Genomic DNA, 18,812 nt, shown 5'->3' with positions numbered 1-18,812 from the left:
AGCGGGCCCGCGACTCTACGCGACCCTACCTGCGAGCTGCTACCCTCCGATCCGAAGCTTAGCTGGCGGAGGAGCGGTTGGCAGCCCGAGGCACGTGTTGTGTGTCCTCTGATTGCAAAAGAAAAAAAAAAATGCATCGCAAACTATTAACTTTTTTTAAGTATGCAATGCAGGGGGTGGGGGGGTAGACAGGTGCGAAGTGGGGGGTGTTGGCGCTCCGCTCGCCGGCCTCCCGCAGCCCCCCCTCCCAAACTTCCCTTTGCATTGATCAGCACGTTACGTCAGTATTGATAAGTTTGCAAAAAGCCAAAGTCAAGTGCAATCGCGCGGCACACCGACCCCGGACTTGGGGGGGAGATGCAGCGAGCGCTCCGCGGGCCCGGGAGCCGGCTGAAGGCAGGGCAGCGGCGGCGCCGTCGCCTTTCCAAGAGGCTGCCTCCCCCCCACCCTCCCCTCCCGCCCCATCCCCGGCCGCCTCCCCCGGGCGGGCGCCGAGCTCCCCGCCCGGCGCGCTCCGCCCGCGCCCTCCGGGGGTCGGGGGGGCGCACGGCTCCCGGGCCCGGCGGCGGCGGCGGCGGCGCGGCGGCGCCGAGGGGCAGCGGGTGGCAGGAGGCCGGGGGACGCCCAAGGGGCCCCGGGCGGCGGCGCTCAGGGCCCGGGCGGCCGGCGGCGGCCCCGGGGCTGGGGGGAGTCCAGCCCGGATATTGAGTGCAGCCATTGAGAAAAGCCAAACTCTTGTGTGTGTGCGTCTCGAATAGCCCCCAAGATGGCCGCCAATGTGGGATCGATGTTTCAATATTGGAAGCGATTTGATCTACGGCGACTCCAGGTTAGTGCGGGCAGCGCCGGCCGCGCGGCCATGGGGAGCCCTGGGGCGCGCCCTGGGCGCATTGGGGAGGTCCCCGGGAGGGTGGGCGGGCGCCCCGGGGCGGCGGGCGGCGGCTGCTGGGGCTCGCTGGGGCTCGGCTGCCCGCTGCCCATCGATAGGTATTAGGAATTGATCTCGCCGCTGCTCTTTGTTCGGTTCAATCATCGATTAGCCGCCGCGACCATGGAGAAGCGCTAGTGAGCCCTCGGCCGGGGAGCGAGCCGGCGGGAGAACGGCCAAGCGAGGCGCGGGGAAGGCAGGGGCTGCGGTCCCGGGCAGGGGGCTGCCGGCGGGACCCCCGGCAGCCCCCCTTGCGCTGCACTTTGCGCGCCTCCCAACTTCGCGGCGCCCGGGGAGGCCGCGGAGCGCGCTGCGTGCCTGTCCGCGCCCGGCTGGGGCTTGGGCGAGGGAGGGAGGGAGCTGGTGGGTAGGGAGGTGGAGGAGGAGGAGGAGGAGAAGGAGAAGGGAGGAGGAGGCTGCTGGGGTTGGCGTGGAGGCGGCTCCGCGCCCCGCCGGCCGCCGGCACCTCCGCCGCCGCCGCCTGCCTGGCTGCGCAGCCGGGACGCGCCGCCACCCAGGGGCCGCCGCTGCTGCCGCCCCAGCCGCCGCAGCCACCATCGCCAGACTGGCCGCCTGCGCCGGCAGACCTCTCCTCGGGCCGGGTTCTCGGGGTTCGTCTTTGCTTCTTGCCTTTTCTCCCCTTCCACCCTCTTTCCAAGTCTAAATGGGGACGGGCGGTGGAGATGGGCCCGGGGCGCGCGCAAGTTTGCGCTGCAACCTCGGGGGCCGTGGAGAGCCTGGAGCTGCGCAGAGCAGGTGACTCCGGGCTCTCGGGCCCATGGGAACTTTTAAATGGGAGATTCCCTTGCTGTCTTCTGCCTCCTGCTTTCCCTCCCGCCACTCCCCTCTTTTCTTCTTTTTCTCTTCTCTTTCCCTCTCTTTCCTTAGGGCTACTCCCTCCCAAACACCAGCACTTTATCCCCACTCCACCTTTCTCTGGGAGTCTGTATGTCTCTTCTACATTTGAGGGTGTTCTCTGCTAATCCCCTAGGAGGTGGGACTGGGGATCGAATCTCAGCGAACACCCGCTGGAGGTACAGCTCTAGGCTCTGTACTTTCTGGGGTGCCCCAGGGCACTCCTAACAAGTCCGCCCCAAACCCTGGAGTCTTGCAAAGTCTCGGCAAGCAGTGGGAACAAGGGGCGGGGAAGTGTTGCTGAGAACCTGGTGATTAGAACATCCTGCCTTGGCCTTGACATTTGCGGAAGAAGTGAGAGCATCAGTCTGGAGATAAAAAGGGACACACTTATTTCTTTTTTGAAAATCCGCCTGCAGATCTCCTTAAGTTTCTTCTGATAAGTGGTTCCTGTACCTTCCTCCTCCTGGCCACTTCCCAGCCCCCATCTTCCTAACCCCCCACTCCCCAATCTTCCCCTCCCCCAGCCATTGAGCTGGAGAGAAAATCGGGGCACTCAGGCATGCAGTTAATAACTGCGAGTGCCTTGCAATTCCAGGTCCTCACTCGAGTTGGGGCTACAGTTTGGTGGCCAGCTGAGGCAGGCCAGGCTGTGAGCTGTGCTTGCCCGTTTAAATGATGCTAAAGTGGCCTTTCTGGAAGAGTGGGGGGTGTGTGTGGGAGGGAGGAAGGGGGGAGAGAGAGAAAGAGAAACGGAGGGAGAGGGGGAGAGAGGGAGTTGGGCAGCCACATTGGGCTTGGCACGAAGGCCAATGGTAATCGTATTCCCTGCTAATGTTTGTAAATGAGACCGGGGCACGGCTGGGGGACAGCGTCTTTATTTATGATTGATGTTCTGTAACATAAGGAATGACAAGAACGTGGCAGACAAGAGGAGAGGAACCAGAAGGGCTGGCGAAAGCCCTTTGCAGGGTCCTATTGTTATTCTGGGCTGGAGAAAATTTCCGCGTCGAGATTTACAGCGCTGGTATTTGCTCCCGGTTGGCCAGAATGTCAGTTAACACAATTTTCATTAGATAACTCGTTTTCAATCTAGGGAGCTCCGGCTGCTGCGGGGAGGGGTGGGTAGAGCTGGGACTGGGTGCTGAGGGGTGGGTGCGGCTCCTAGGGGGCCGATTTCTGAGCTGGGGGAGGGGGTTTGAACCTCACTCGCTGCCTTCTCCAGCTCTGGGGCCTTTTGTGGAGCTGTTGAGGTCACCCAAATCTTGATTCCATTTGGACGCCCATTGATCTAGGAACCCTTTGTTAGGGTTTTAGAAGATGCTGAGGTGGCTGTGGTGGAAAAGCAAATTTGAACTGGAAACGATGAAGGTGGGGGTGGAGAGTCTTGTTCAGGTGAAGGGGAAATGGGGCCAACACTCCCACCCCCACAGGGTGAGGGTAGTGGTGTTTATTAAGAAATGGCTGGTGTGTCTGGCACAAAAGGAGAAGGCTCTCAGGGAAGGGGGTAAGCTCATTTACATGGATATTAAGTGTGGGGGGGTGTCCCTGAGGGAGTTTGAAAGGCTGCACACTTCTAGAGAGCACAGAAATAACCGTGGCAGCCGTAGCCGCATGCAAACATTGAAACCCTCATATCTGCCATGGTCCCCACCCTCATCCTGAAATGTTCCGTTGGCTTCTCTGCCCGAAAGGCCCGCAGCTTTGCCCCGCATTCTCACTGATGGCATTTTTGTTGGAAACGGATTATGAGCCTAAGCACTTTCGCCCGGGATCATCTCTTGTGCATAATGCTAATGACTCCTACGCCACACTTTTATTTTCATTTTTTTCCCTTCCCACTTTCCTCTTATAGGGGAGATAACCAGAAAGGAAAACTTCTGCTGGCTTGTTCTGGGATCCCGGTAGGAGTGGCGGGCCCCCACCCCAGGCCCTGTGCAGGCTGAGAGCTTTGAGCCCACTCGTCATGCGGCCCAGCTGCCTGTGAGTGTGAGGAGGTGTGTGGCTTCAATTCTTGGTTGTTCAGGTTGAGTGGTTTCTTGAAGCCTGGTTGCTGAATGTTAAAGTGGCCGAGGCGGCAAAGGCAGCCTGTGTCCCCAGGCCAGACCTTGTGCTGACGCCACCCCAATCCTGGCAAGAAAGGTGACCTTGTACCAGCCCAGCATACAGCCCTCCGGAAGTATATATTTTTTCAAATATGGCAACAGTCCAGTTATTCCTCCCAGCGCCGTCTCTGAACACAGCAGGGCCGTTTTCCTAGGACGGAAGTCAGTCTTAACGACTTGTGGCTGATGGTAAAGGTGCTTTGACATGTGGTACCCTATTCCAGGAACCCCGGAACTGCTTCCCTTTTTCTTTTCTCCTTTTTTCTCTCTCCTGAGAAAAAGCAGTCCAGGAAACGAGAAATAAAATTTCATCCCAAAGATAATGCTGGGCATATTTCATTTGGTTATAAGATTGCTTTACGGTGAACATTACTAATGCAGTATTTTTTTATGGCTTTTCTGTGTATAATCATTGTAACTGGATTCATACCTTTATGATTTTCTTTTTCTGCTTTACTTTGCCACTTTTTTATGATGCTCCAGGTCCAGTCTCCTGTGCTATCTTTTTAATTTTTTTTTCCTTTAAGAGAGCTAATCAAGTTAACAAGAGTTAAGGGTGTCCAGTTGAAATGAGGGTGCCTAGTCCAAATTCACATCTGTGTTTCTTGGGAGGAAAAAGGTTGGCTAGAGGGACCACATAATACAAGTTTTGAACAAAGAGGCAAATTCTGCTTAGGGTTCGAGTATTCAGGGAGGAAGATCAACAGGGCAAGCAAGAGACGCTGGACTTTTAAAAAGAGTTTGGAGAAACTTTTGGGAAGATGCACATGGGAGATGGTGCTTGATGGAATGTTTTTGCCTGCTCAAAGTTTAGAAAGAGCGTGGATGTGATTAAAATATTATAACCTTATGATATTCTGAAGTGCATAAATTTTACATATCAGCCACAGAGAGTTTAGACATCCATTAGAGCCTCTGACAGCTTGACTTATCTAAATGTGCTATCATTTAACAATGTGTCAAAATTCCTCTTTCTATAGATGACAGCAGTAAATAAGCTATCAGCTCTGTTGGCGGAATCCTAACTTTGGAAACTTCGCAGTAATAGAATTGCTGCTGGGGTGGGGAGCATGAGCAGACCAGGCTTGCCATAGCGGGGTGCCGTGAGACAGGTTGGCATTAGGCAAGGGCTGTGGATGGGTCCGAGGGTGGAGGACAAGGAGAGGTGGGGGGCACAGGGGGTAAGGGGAGATTTCTAACAGCAGCTCTGTGAATAAGACCAAACAATTGGATGGCCCCCTGGACCCTTTCAAATCCAACCAGTGGGTGAGCCCATTCCATCTTCCTCTCCCATTCGTTGGAATCCACACCCTGTGGGCCTTTTTTTGCAGAAGGAGCTAGAAACAGGTGTTAGAGAATTTATTTAAAGAACCCAGCAGTCTTTTCTGGGCATCCCAAAATTCTGATTTCTCAACTCGACAGAAATTGCTTCCCCAAGATGGGCTCTCTCTTTGCTAGAAGAAAAACAAGCACTGTCTCATCTCTGACCACCTTTGCTGTTGGAGATCTTGAAGTTTCTTTTATAAACACCTGGGTTCACTGTAGAAAATTGAGAAACCACAGACAAGCCTGGAGAAGTAAATAAGCATCTCAGCAGGTTATTTCAGATGAGCATGGTGCTCTTTTGACCAGAGGGAATAGCTTTTCTAGTGGTGGTGGTGGTTTTTCTATTATTCTTCCTTCCTCCCTCCTACTTCCCTCCTTCCCTCCTTTCCTCCCTCCCTCTTCCTTTTCCTCCCTCCCTCTTCTTCTCCTTTCTCCTGTTAAAAAGAGGATTCTGTCTTTGGACTACCTTTCTTTTGGTAGATGGTATAGTAAACATGAGCACCTTGGCTGGTGCTAAATTTGGTCCTGGATGTTGGTGGACATGGCTGTCCAGAACCTGGTTTTCTCTGCTGGTTCCTGAAAGGGCTGAATTTCTGGTGACTTCCAGTTATCTAATTCAGAGGCCAAGCCTTGCAGAGGTTGAGTGTGGGAAGGGAACTTAGATGGTGGCTTGCCTTTGTTCCTGGTTTTGGAATTCAGGGTACACTCTCCTGTTTGATTTTTCTCACTGGGGTGTGCTCTTTACTTGTGACAGTGGTTTATATTGCAGGTGTCAGGGAAGGTGGAGGTAGTTGGCAGAGGGGAAAGGCCCCAAGAGCTCTTGCCTGTGTAGCCTCTGGCACTCCTGGATGAATCATCCAACATCCCAAGTCTCCTGTTTCTTAATCCATCAGAGAGGCCAGTTGTGCCTGTCTGGTCTGCCAGATCGGGTTGTTGTAAAGGTGAAGGAAGCTGACATACTTTGTGTGACTGTTGAATGTATTGTCTTCTAATGACCTTGGGGCCCACTGTGGTGGTGATGGGAGGGCTTTTGACCTTTTAAGCAGTTTTTGAGACAAGAAATTATGTCCAGAATGGAGTTCTTAGTTTCTAAGCCTTGATGAACCATTCACAGAAATGGCTTATAGTGTTTTGCAGGACCTGGGTAATATTCCCATTATATGTAGATTAAAATCCTAAGTCTGCCCCCCTATTATCTCTCTGGCCTCATCTCCAGCCTCTCTCCCCACGCTCACTCTGCTCCAGTCACATTGGCCTTCTTTTTGTCCCTCAACTACATTGAGCACATTCCTACCTCAGGGCCTTTGCACTTACAGTTCCTTCTATGTGAGTGAGACACTTTTCCTCCAGATCCTCCGCAGGCTGGCTCCTTCATTTCATTCAGTCTCAGCCCAAAAATTGAGACCACTCAGTCTAAAGAGAGCTAAAGAAGCTTCTACAACCGCTTATATTCTTTAATATGCAAATGTGCTTCTGTGTCTCTAAGGAAAGTGTTTCCCCAAAGGTTTTGACCTCAGAACCTTCTCCAGGTGTGGCATGTCTAGACACTCCAGGAAGCCATTTAGATCTGCCATCAGAGGTATCAATGTTCTGTGAAAAGTCAGATAATGATATACTTTAGGCTTTGTGGGCCATATGGTCTCTGTAAGTCCTCCATTCTGCCCCTGTAGCTTGAAAATAGCCATAGACAGAATGAACAGGCATGGCTGTCTTCCCATCAGACTTCACAAAAAACACGCAGAGGCCTAGATTTGGCCTGAGGGCCAGAGTTTGCTGACCCTGGTCCTGTGGTTTTATGTGATGGCTATCATACAGGCTGTGGCATGGCTAAAGTTTTTCACTTTTTCAGTTGACTATTAAGGTGGATCAAAGTTAATTCCAGAAACTTGTTCTTTACTCTGTACGTCAAGAGGGAAGTACAAGGAGCCAGGAGGACAGTGAGGGGCCCTTGCCTGGCTTCTAATCCTCACATTATCACCTACTAGCTGTGTGACATTGGATGGGTCACTAACCTCTCTGAGCCTTGCTATTCTTGTTTTTAAATGGGATTAATAATAGTCTCCACCTTTTAGGTTGTTGAGGATTAAAGCACTTTGAACATGATGGTGCTTAACATAGTACTGGGCACACAGTCACTGTTCTGCAAGTGCCTTGCTGCTTATTGTTGGTGATATTTTTAGCTTATAAGACAGGGGTGAAAAACCTAGTAAACAGCAGTTCCTAGAACTTGCTGGACTTGCAAGCTGTTTCAGAGCTTTCTGGGCAAGTTTTCTCTTCTTTCCTTCTCCACTGGGGACTCACTATATTAATATATTACTAATATTGTATGTAATGTCTTATATTTTGGGAGCTGTGACCACAGAGTTTGCAGACGAGGAGCTGTGTCTGGCCCACTGATGTGTCTGTTTAAATTAGTGCAATATTTAAAAACACTTTCATGTAAGTTGGCAGCATTTAAAACACAGGAGATGTTACCTGTGAAATCCAGATGTCCAGTGTCCCTTACGAATGAAGAGCCCTGGCCACATTGGGCAGGGAGTAAAGACCTATGGAGGGCATGCCAAACAGAGGGAACAGCCAATGCAAAGGGCCTGGGTTGAAGGTCTCCAGTAGGTCAGGCCAGCTGTAGGGGTCATGAGGCAGGTCACGAGGAAGGTGGATGTAAAGGCCACTGGCTGCCTTTCTCTAAGAGCCTAGTGTCAGAAGAGGCTCTACCTCCAGAAAAAATGAAAGGCCCTTGACCAGCTCCATGAATATCCAGGATTAGGAAGGCACAGAGCCTGCTGTCTCTGCTTCTCAGTAGCTCAGGCACTCCCAAAGCAGGCCTGTGGCTGCCCCTCCTTCCTTTCCAGTTCCTTTGCTACTGTTCCTCCCCCTCCCCACCTCTGCCATCCTCCAGTTCAGCCAAATGAAACAGCGATTCCAGGATACGCGTGTGTCATTAAAGAGAAAGAAAGAAAGAAAAAGAAAATCAATCCCTTGGCCTCTTTGGCCCGAGCTGGTCGTCTGCCCGAGATGCCCAGAGCCGAGCAGTGCTTAAGACTCTCCGAGCCGCCGTTGCTCAAACTGGATGGGGTGAATGGTTCCTCGGGAACCATTAGGGTCGATTGACTTGTTCAGCCAGCTGTTTGGAGCGTGGGTGCTGCGGGCGGGGAGACCACAGGGGTCACCAGGGTGGCCTGGTTGGGAGCAGATTTCCCTAGGCAGGGCAGTCTCTCAGAGGCCACTCTGCTGGGAGCACATATTTGGGGTACCTGTTGTCTGTTATGAGGCCCATGGGTCCAGGTATCTGAGGGAGTGTGGCATGGGCTGCAGAATCCAATCTTGCACCTTCCTACTCCCAAAAACATTTAGTGTGGGCTCTGGAACCAGGTGGCTCAAGTCTCAGCTCTGCCACTTACCAGCTGTGTAACCTTGGGTAAGTCACTTAACGTCTCTGAGCCTTGGTTTTCTTTTTTTTTTTTTTCTTTTTTTTTTTTTTAAAGATTTTATTTATTTATTTGACAGAGAGACAGCTAGCGAGAGAGGGAACACAAGCAGGGGGAGTGGGAGAGGAAGAAGCAGGCTCATAGCGGAGGAGCCTGATGTGGGGCTCGATCCCATAACGCCGGGATCACGCCCTGAGCCGAAGGCAGACGCTTAACCGCTGTGCCACCCAGGCGCCCCCTGAGCCTTGGTTTTCTTATATGTAAAATGGGGATAGTAGTAGTATCACTTCCTTAAGGATTGTTATGAGGATTAAGTGAGTTAATGCATGTGAAATGCTAAGATATCTGTGCCCAGCATGTAGAAGCTCCATATAATGTTAATAATTGCTGTCGTCCTCCACCCTACAAGTGTGTATTTATCCATTCATGGTATAATTAAGAATTATAACTAATAATTATATAAATAATAATAATTAACAATAAATAGCATAAATATGATAACCAATAATTGTATACTGGAGATGTCATGGTGAACAAAGAAGGCAAAGTGACAGCTCTCACTGAGCCCGTAGACAGTGGGGAAGGTGGGTGCATGGGATTGACGGGTGTGTAGTCATGTGCTGGGATTAAATTCTGAGATTCTGAGATTCTTCCTGGAAGAAGTGACCCTTCAGCTGAGATTTCAAGGACGAGGTCAGAGAAAAGCATCCCAGTAGAGGGAATAACATGTGCTAAGATCCTGAGGTAGGTGGAAGACTAGTGTGTTTGAGTAACTGTGGGAAGGCCTCGAGGCTAGGCTGCACACAGATTCTGAGTGGGCTGGGGGACCCACCCCCATCCTTACTCTTGTCATGTGTCAACTGGAGGCTAAGGATGGAGAATAAAATAAGATGTTGCTGAACACATGTGTGGCTCACAGTGAATGCTCTGTCAATGGACACTACGTAAATATTCAAACACTGTAAAGGCTTTGGGTATTGCTTTTATTTTTTAAACTAGATATTCAGCCCAATTCTTCGATCTTTTGCAAAATGCCTCCTCCCAACCCCCATCTCTTGTTTTATCTTGTAATTATTCAGAGGGCAGCCAGGATTCAAATCCCAGCTCTGTTCCTTCCTAGCTGTGTGTCCTGGAGCAAGTTATTTCCCCTGAGACTTGCTTCCCCTCTGTAAGATGTGTATGGTAACGGTACTTTCCAGTGGCGCCATGAGAGTGCACCTTGCAGATCCCTGACTGTAGGAAGTATGATCGGCCCGTGCCCCAGATGCTGTTCTTGGAGATCCAGCCCCAGCCGGGGACTGAGTGCAGATCCAAAGCAGACCTGTTCCTGGGACACACAGGACTCTGCTGGCTCCAAACTCCTCAGCAATCTAGGACACTTCCACCAACCAACCTTCCTGCTTTCCTTCCTTTCCTCTCTTCTTCCCTCTGGCTCCTTCCCACAGGTATAGGCATTAACCTGATAAATCTCTTTACCTATTAGTCCTGCCTTTACCTCTGCTTCTTGGAGGACCACAGTCCCAGCAGGAAAGATGAAGTGAGATTTGGATGTTTACCTCAGGCGCCCAGTGCATAGGAGGTGCTCATTCGAGGTACCTGCTGTGTCTTGGGAGCCTGGGGAGCTGTCACTCTGAGCATTGCCTCTTCCTGGTTGCTTGTTCTAACTTGGTGCACAGGACCTGCATGATTTGGTCCCCTCTTCCCGTTGTCGTCCTGCCATTATCTCTCCCTCTTATCTCCTGCTACTCTCCCACTCTTTATTCAGACCCCTCTGACCTCTTCACTGTTCTGTGAACATGTCAAGCACATTCCAGCCTCAGAGCCTTTGCACTTGTTCCCTCTGTGTGGGAAACACTTTCCCAGACATCTCTGTAGTTCTGTCTCTTCCCTTGAGCCCTCTGCTTAAATATCACCTCTTCAGAGAGGTCCTCCCTAAACTCTGTTTCCAAAATAGCCTTCCCCCATCTCCTTAACCCCATCTGCTTTATCTGATGTGATAATGTATGTTTATTTGTTATCCGTTTACTATCTGCCTCCCTCCCTGGGGAGGGCAGGGACATAATAAGTTCTCAGTCAGTGTTTGAATGATTGAGTGGATGAATTCCACAGGAAGGGTGAGGTGGGGCAGCTGCCTTGACTCCACCCTGGGGAGTGGCCCTGGGGGACCCAACCCCTTCTAGAACCCCAGCTGCTTCACCCATCACTGGCTCTTGAAAGTCGCCCACTCCTCGCCTGGGAATTGAGCACAGGCCTCAGGCCCGCAGTGAATGAGGGTTTATCTTTAGCTCCGTCAGTCTCGCTTTAGAAACTGGTGACCCCAATTCCAGCCTGGGAGGCGGCTCCCATCCTAATTAATAAATCCATTAATTAATTGCTGGCAGGCTGTGGACCATTAGCAGTGGTTTGGTGGCCTCAGTCACAGACTGCTCAAAGCAGGTCCCTGCAGCTTGTGGGACAACTGTTATGGGGGACACAAAACAGCCAGTTAACATTTAAACCCATAGCTCTCCCGGTGCCTGGTTCATAAAGCCTACCTGATCAGCTCAGCAGGCATCCAAAAGGGACCAAGGTCTCTGGACGGCAGCCCCAGAGTTGGGGGGGTTCCTTCTCAGCGTCTCCCAAGACCCCTACTTTATAATCAGGTGGGAGGCCAGGATTGAAGTCTCTGCTTTCCTTCTGTGGCCAAAGGACCCTGTCTGGGCCTCAGTTTCTCCGTCTAAAATGGAGCTTCCCTGGGTTGTTGAGACCGGTCATTTGTTCATTCACTTCACACACATTATGCAGCACCATGAGGTGTTGGGAGCGTGGCAGTGGACAAAACAAGCCAAGTCCCTGTCCTCATAAAGCCCCTACTTTTATAACTGTTTGGAGATAGAAGTACTTTTCTTTAAGGGTCTGTGAAGTAGAGAGGGACAACCCAGTACAGACACTTAGCCTAGGGCCTGTACACTGTAAGCCTTTCTGAAACAATGACTGTTATTAATCATTATCTTTATTAACAACAACAATAATTATAGTGTGAATTTCAAGTACCCTGAGAGCAACCCCTGAAAGGATTTGAGCATGGGTGTGGGGCAGTCAGACCTCACTTTGGACTCTGGCCTTACTGTTCCCTAACTGGGAGGCCCTGGGCAACTCACTAGACTTTTCATAACCTCAGTTTGCTCATGTGTAAAATGGGAATTAAATATAGCTTCCGCCTCATAGAGACATTGTGAGAGTTTGATGAAGTGACACATGAAAGCCCTTAGCTCAGGGCCTGGAACATGGTCATTCCCAGGAAACTGCTATTATGATCTTTATTATTGTCACCATTGTTGCTTGTTATTCACCTCCTGGGCCTCACTGGCCAGCAGCTGGGTGGAATAGCAACTTATAGAGAAGCATTGGAAAGAAGGTCAGGCACCCCCAAATGCTGCCTGGCTGGCCTTAGCAAGGCCAGGCTTGGCTTTTGCAGGCTTTGGAGCGTCAGAAGGGAGGCCTGGCAGTTCTTTAACAAGTATCTGTTGAACCTTTATTGCATGCTGGACAGTATTCAGAGCCTTTAACAAACAGTATCTCGTTTAATTTTCACAACAACCCCGGAAGGGAAAACTACTACTGTCCCATTTTACAGCTGAGCAGACTGAGGCACAGAAGGTTAAGTTCAAGGCCACATTGCCAGGAAGCAGCAGAGTCTGGACTCAAACCCAGGACCCAGGTCTTTTGGCCACCAATGTCTCAGCTCTTGACCTGCTACTGACCAGAGGTACCTCTTCCAGAGCCCATCCGCTCATTCCTGCCCGCCCCCAACCCTGGGGTTCCTCATCTATAGTCACTAAGCTTGTATTTTTTCCTTTATTTTTTTTTAAACTCTTAAAACACCTTACCACTGTCAACTCATGGAGATGAATCCATGTCCACAGGCCTGAGAGGCATGGGTGGGGTTGGGGGGTGGGGATTTATTAATAACACAAGAAAGATTCCCTTCTCCTGGCCTGGGAAATGAGGGCCACTCGACCATCCATTCCCAGCCCGCCCGCTGGAGTGCAGAGCCGCGTGGCGCGCCCTGTCGTCGGGCCTGCGTTCCGCAAGATGGAATTCTCGGCCTCGACTGATAATAAGCAGGTATTGATTGCTGCCTTGGTCATTATCAAGATTTATTTAGTCAATATGGCCTCCCCGGTCAATAAATTGTGTCGTTGATAAAGAAGGAAGGGTATAGACTTGTAGGCTTTATTAAAAAAGTTTTTTAGATTTTTTTTCTTTTAGCAGCTAAGGCCAGCCTGCATTCCTGTAGCCATATCAGCCACACTCTACATTTTGTATTTGGCTCCATAATCTCTTTCCTTTCCTGGTGGAGCTTTCACCTGTCACTCTGGTTTCTGGAAGCCAAGACTCAAGACCATGGCTGGGTCTGGAATGTCCCCCGGGAGACAGAAGTGCCCTCACTTTTCTGTCTGCCCCCTAGTGCAGGCTAAGAGTCCACTCCCTGGCTGGTCAGTTCTCCACTCTGTCATTTCGTTCTCACAACCACCTCCTGGAGTTTCCGCTAGTGTTACCCTTGCTGCAGATGAGGAAACCAAGGCCCAGGGAGGTCCAGTCACGTGTCTAAGATCACACAGGACTTGAGTCCAATCTGGCCAGTCTTTGTAGTGAACCCGACATGTAGTCAGCAAACAGCAAATTTTTATCGAGCCCATGCTGTGGGCCCAAGATGGTGCCAGGTGCTGGGTGTAGAGGGGCAAACTAAACAAATAAATGTGTGATTCCAGAGATAGAGCAGAGCAAAGAACTGACCAGATGCTGAAATCAAGATGAAGGAAGCACCTGTTTATTTCAGGTGATCACGGAGGGTCACACAGAGTAGGTGACATTTAGGCTGAGACCTGAATGATGAGGAGGCAGTCAGACAAATGTGAGGCACAAGAAACTTATCAAAGGCCCTGAGGTGGGCATCTGCCTGGCACATCTAGGAACTGAAGGAAGGCCAGTGTGCCTGGGACAGGGTGGGCAAGGAAGGGACGGTCTGGGAGGGGATGAGGTCAGAGCAGGAAGGAGGCCCTTGTGAACCATGGTAGGGGGTTGGATTCAGTTGGATTCTGTTCTCAGGAAGGCTGGAAAACATTGAAGATTTGAAGCAGTGAAGAATCAGGATCCAGTGTGTGTTTGGTTCCTACTGGGTTTAGCCTGATAGGGATTATTGAGGGGAGGGAGGGGGTGTTTGGAAAACAGGTAAAAGAGTGTCTGCGACAAACTGATGTGTTATCTCTGCCCAGAAGGGGTCTTAATGATGGGAAGGCTTTGGGCACACAAGTGTTTTGAAGATTAGCACCATTCAGTGGTGGCAGATGGGAGAGGGTTGCGCGGGTCGTGCCTGATGCCTCCCAACAAGGTGGCAGCTGCTCCTTCCCCTGTGCAAGTAGCCAGCTGGTGTGGGTTTTGGAGGCCCATGAATGGCAGGTATACAGTGGGCGAGGGGTGTTGTGTCCCCCTCCTCAGAAATAGAGTTGGTGCAAGGGGGCCAGGGCTTGAGTTATGGTCTGAGAAGGGCTCTTTGCACCCTGGCCTTGTGGATCTGGTTTCTGGTGCTTCCCAAGTGTTGCTCATGGGGAAGGACCATGAACAGGTGAGGCGACCCAGACCCTATGAGGGTACTGCATCCAGCCATGTCTTAGGCTTCGTATGTGGAGATGCTGTTGGGCAGAAGAGGGGTTGGATGTCTTCATGGGGGATTTTAGACAATGCGGTCTGGAGTACAGAATAAAGAGGACTTTTCTCACTCTAGTTTTGTCCAGCCTGTGAGCCCCCATGTACTGGAAGTCTAGCAGGAACTGGTGATCACCTGCCTACCATCCATCCAACATTCTTTCATCTCTTCATTCATAAGCCCACTCACCCATTTTTATCCATCCACTTGGCAGTTCATCCACCTATCTACTTTCTCTTCCTACTGACTCCATCCATCCATCCATCCATCCATCCATCCATCCATCCATCCATTTGTCCACATCAACCCACCCACCCAACCATCTATTCATTCATCCACTTAGCCACCCAGCAACGCATTATGCCCCAATCACTTCTCTGGACTTTGGTCTCCAGTTTGCTTCCCTGTACCCACTCCGGCCTCTCCCACTCTTTTTTGGCAGCTAGTGAAATTATTAAAAACCTGTTAAGAATCATGTACGGTGGCTCCCCATTGCCTTTGGGGCAAAGGCCCCAATGTAACCTTCCAGGCTCAGCACTGCTGACCCTGCCCACCATTCTTGGTTTATAGTATTACAAGTCTTCTCTTTCCTTGTTAATCTTCTGTCTAGTTGTTCTAACTACTGTTGAAAGGGAGATACTGAAGTTTCTATTATTGTTAAATTCTCTATTTTTCCCTTCATTTCCATCAACTTTTCTTCATGTGTTTTGGTACTTTAATTAGTTATGTATGTTTTAAATTATTATATCTTCCTGATAAATTGACCCCTTTTGTCATTATAAGTCTCTCTTTATCTCTAGTAACATTTGTTGTTGTTTTAAAGTCTTTTTTGTCTAATATCTATATAGCCGCTCCTACTTTCTAATGATTGCTGTTTGCATGATATATCTTTTTTCATCCTTTAATTTTCAGTCTTTTTGTGTCTCCGAATTTAAAGTGTCTCCTATAGGCAGCATATAGTTGGCTCTTGGGTTGTTGTTTTTTTTTTTAATCCAGTCTAAATAATCTTTTTTGATTGGATTTTTAATCCACTCACATTTAATATTATTATTGATAGAGTTAGACTTATGTCTACCATTTTGCTTTTTGTTTTTTATGTCTTATGTCTTCTTTGTTCCTCTATTCCTCCTTTCTACCTTTTCTTGCATTGAGTGAATATTTTCTCGTGTAGCACCTTTAATTTCATTAATGATTTTTAAACTATTTTTTAACTATTCTTTTCAGATTTTTTTTTTTTTTAGCAGTTGCTCTAGGGCTTACCATATACATCTTATCAGAATCATCTTCAGATTTATACTAGCTTAATTCTAGTATGTTCTTTTTTTTTAAGTTTTAATTTTTATTTAGTATGTCCTCTGTTCTTGACCTTGATCTTGAGCCAGATTCCCAGTGCTTTCCATGTTCCAGACATGTCTTCCTTCATTTTTCTCTGCACCAGACCCCCTTGTACATGACCTGCTCCCCTCTGCTTGGGACACTCTTCCCACACATCTGTCTTCCCCTTCTTCCCCTTTCCCTATGAACTCCTCCTCTACCCTGGGAACCTGCTCAATGTCATTTCCCTGGGGCAAATTTCCTCCCCCCACACCCCACCCCCTGAGATGGTAGACGAAATCTCTACTGTACTTAACCATGGCAGGAATCAGATATATCTCTGTGGATTATTAGTTATGCCTTCCTCCTTGTGTGAACTCTAGGCTCCATGAAGGTACAGAGGAGCTTGTCTCCAGAACCTGTCAGCAGAGGGGTGAGCAAATAGTAGGCTCTCAAAAAGTATCAGTCAGATGGACAGAGATGGATGTGAGTGTAGTGCAATGATATTTATGCATTGACATGTGTACAACTGCATCTTTATGTGTGCATATTTTTGAGTATGTGTGTGGGTTTTTGCACATTTATGTGTGTCTGTGTCCTTGTGTGTGTATCTTAGCATGTTTCTGTATGTGAGTGTGTGTCTTTGAATGTGTGTGCCGGTGTGTCTGCATCCGCATTCGGTGTCTGTGCGTGTGATCATGAACGCTTCGGTGTGTCTGTGTCCACAAATGCACCTTATTGTGTATGTGCATACAGTTGTGCACTCATGCTCTCAGGCAAAAGCTCCTTTCAGCATCTCCATGCCATGCAGTTATTTTTTGACTAGTTTGATGTAGCATTTAATGATTTCCCCAAAGCTAAGCATGGCCCCCCAAGTATTGATCCTGCTGCAGTGGCGGGGTAATGTAGGGCCAGCTGGTGGGTGCTGCCTCCTCAGAATTGGCTGCTGCACCTGCCATGTCTCTCCCAGCCCCAACTTGATCCTTTAAGGGGAAAACCCCAGGTTGGCAGGTTGGTGCAGGGACAGAGTGGGGCCCCCACCAGACAGATTGGCTCACCTCTCAGCACTGTGTGATGCAGCCAGAGGATCGCCCCTTTTCATGCCTCAGTTTCCTTATCTGTGAAATGGAGGCAGCAATAGCAGTATGACCCCTCATGGAGTCATAGTGTGGAGGAAATGAGATAATCCACAGGAAGGGCCCGGCATGGAGTCTGGTATGTTTCAGGCCCTCCATAAATGTTCTGTCATCTGATGTCCTGCTTGCTCCCTGTTACCTCTTGGTTGGCATTGGGAGAGATGATTTCAGGCCATGGCATAGAGGCAAATGATGAAGGAACTCTCTTCCAGGGTCCGGTCCCCTTCCAAGTGACTTCTCTGGGGCTATCCAAGGGCTGCATACCTTCTCCAGTGAGAACAACATGCTAAAACCACAGGTGCTCAGAGTTCAGAGGCTTCCCCTAGACATTTGCATTTCCCCAGTGGAAATGGGATTTTGCCCCAGGAGTTTCTGGCTTCTAGAAATCTCCCAGCTTCTTTCATAGTCTCCAACCTCAGCTCTCTGTCTTGGTCCCCATACCTTTTCATCCTTCCTATCCCCAAACTGATGTGTTCTTCACATTTCTCAGCATCTGCATTTGCTATTTCCTCTGCCTGGAACATTGTTTCCCTTTGCTGTTCCCTGACTCCTGCTAGGTGGGGCACCATCCTCTATTTCCTGCCAGGACATCCCTGGCTGCTTTCCAGGCTGCCAGGTGCTTCTCTGGTTCCTTGTTGGACTCCCCCATCAGATGGTGAGCTCATTTCTCTACATCATAGCTGCAGTAACTGGTGTATCACTTGGTAAACACTGACTGCCTAGTGCCCTAATAGAGGTTGCATTTTAAAACCTTAGGTTCCTGGCCTCTGTTCAGCAGAAGAGCTGGCATCCCAGGGCCTGCATTTCATGCAGGGCAGCAATTAGTTGAACTGGATAATGGGGTGGGGGTGAGGGTGGGTTGAGCCCAGTTGTTCCATTGATGCTCCATGTGTGGCCCCCATAGGCATGTAGGGACCAGCCATGCCATCTTTGTGAATGGTGTGGAGGTGATTCTGCCTTTTCTGGCCTTAGTGTAGTCATTCCAGAGAATGGGCAGAGTTTACGTGACCATTCAGGGATGAGAGGAGCTGTGAGATTTTTAAAATTATTACTAATTTTTATTTTATTTATTTTTAATTTAATAGACATCAAGTGTGGCTATGTGCCAAGCACAACTCTTAGTGCTTTCTCATTTAAATGACCTAATTCCCATAACAACCCTATGATGTAGATACTATTAATGTCCCCATTTTGCAGAGGAGGAAGCTAAGGCATAGAAAGATTAAGTGACTTGCCCACAGTCACTCAGCAGAGTCACACATTCTGACTCCAGAGCCTGAGTTCATAGGCCTCTTTTGTTATTTCTGTAAAGACCCAGAGCAGATACTACACATAGTTGGGTATGTGCAGGTTTGCCTCCTTATGTGATAGTGTTTTGCTCGTGGTGGGTAGTGCTGGCTGGCGGGAGTGGGAGCCTGGGCCAGAATTTCTGGGAGTGGTCACTGACAAGCAGCTGGGATGGCAGGGTCCCAAGGGCCAAGGTCAGATCTGGTGACCATGCCAGGGACTCTGGGAGGAGCCGGGCCTATTTCCTGCCTTCACTTCCAAGGGTAGCTGGACCCAGGGCCTTTCAGGCCAGCAGCCCGGAAGCCTCTCAGAGACAGTGCCATCCCTCAGAGGGCATCCTCCTCAGCCTCTGTGAACGAGGGGTTTGGTCCCACGGCCCATGGCCTACTTTGTGTAATTCATCTCTGGAAGAAATTATTTCTGAGGAGAGCAGAGCATCTTGGCATCTTGTGGTAGATGAGGTCTTCTGAGTCCTTCTGCATCCCCAGAGTGGGAGGAGAGAAACCCAGGCCCAGCTCCTGCTTCCCACTTGGCTGCCACTGTGGGGTGCTCTGAGGAAGGCAGCTTCTCTGGCCCCCTAACCCCCAGAGCTGCCTAGATGCCTCGGCTGCCCCTTTGGTGCACATTACCTTGTGCCCTGCCTGGGATGGCCCCTTTAGTGGGTTGGGGCTAGTCTGTCAGCCAACAGTGAGTTGGCTTGGGCCAGAATGTAATTTGTTTCTCTGGGATGTATTGATGAGCTGC

At 49.9% G+C, this 18,812-nt stretch overlaps 1 protein-coding gene across 1 annotated transcript in view; it reads left to right on the top strand.

Annotated features, from left to right (window-relative positions):
• The first annotated feature begins 600 nt into the window (after positions 1-600).
• The window catches only part of CUX2 (cut like homeobox 2), a 257,947-nt gene continuing 239,735 nt past the window's right edge, over positions 601-18,812 (top strand). Inside the window, exon 1 of the mRNA XM_087857354.1 lies at positions 601-829. Within this exon, the coding sequence (XP_087713480.1) occupies positions 767-829 (63 nt within the window). The 5' untranslated portion in view covers positions 601-766. The remainder of the gene's footprint in view (positions 830-18,812) is intronic.

Source organism: Ursus americanus, chromosome 30 (assembly GCF_024610735.1).
Source record: "Ursus americanus isolate L20-20 chromosome 30, mUrsAme1.1.p, whole genome shotgun sequence".
NCBI lineage: Eukaryota > Metazoa > Chordata > Mammalia > Carnivora > Ursidae > Ursus > Ursus americanus.
The sequence above is the reverse complement of the archived record's forward strand: the minus strand, read 5'-3'. Positions and strand labels throughout refer to the sequence as shown.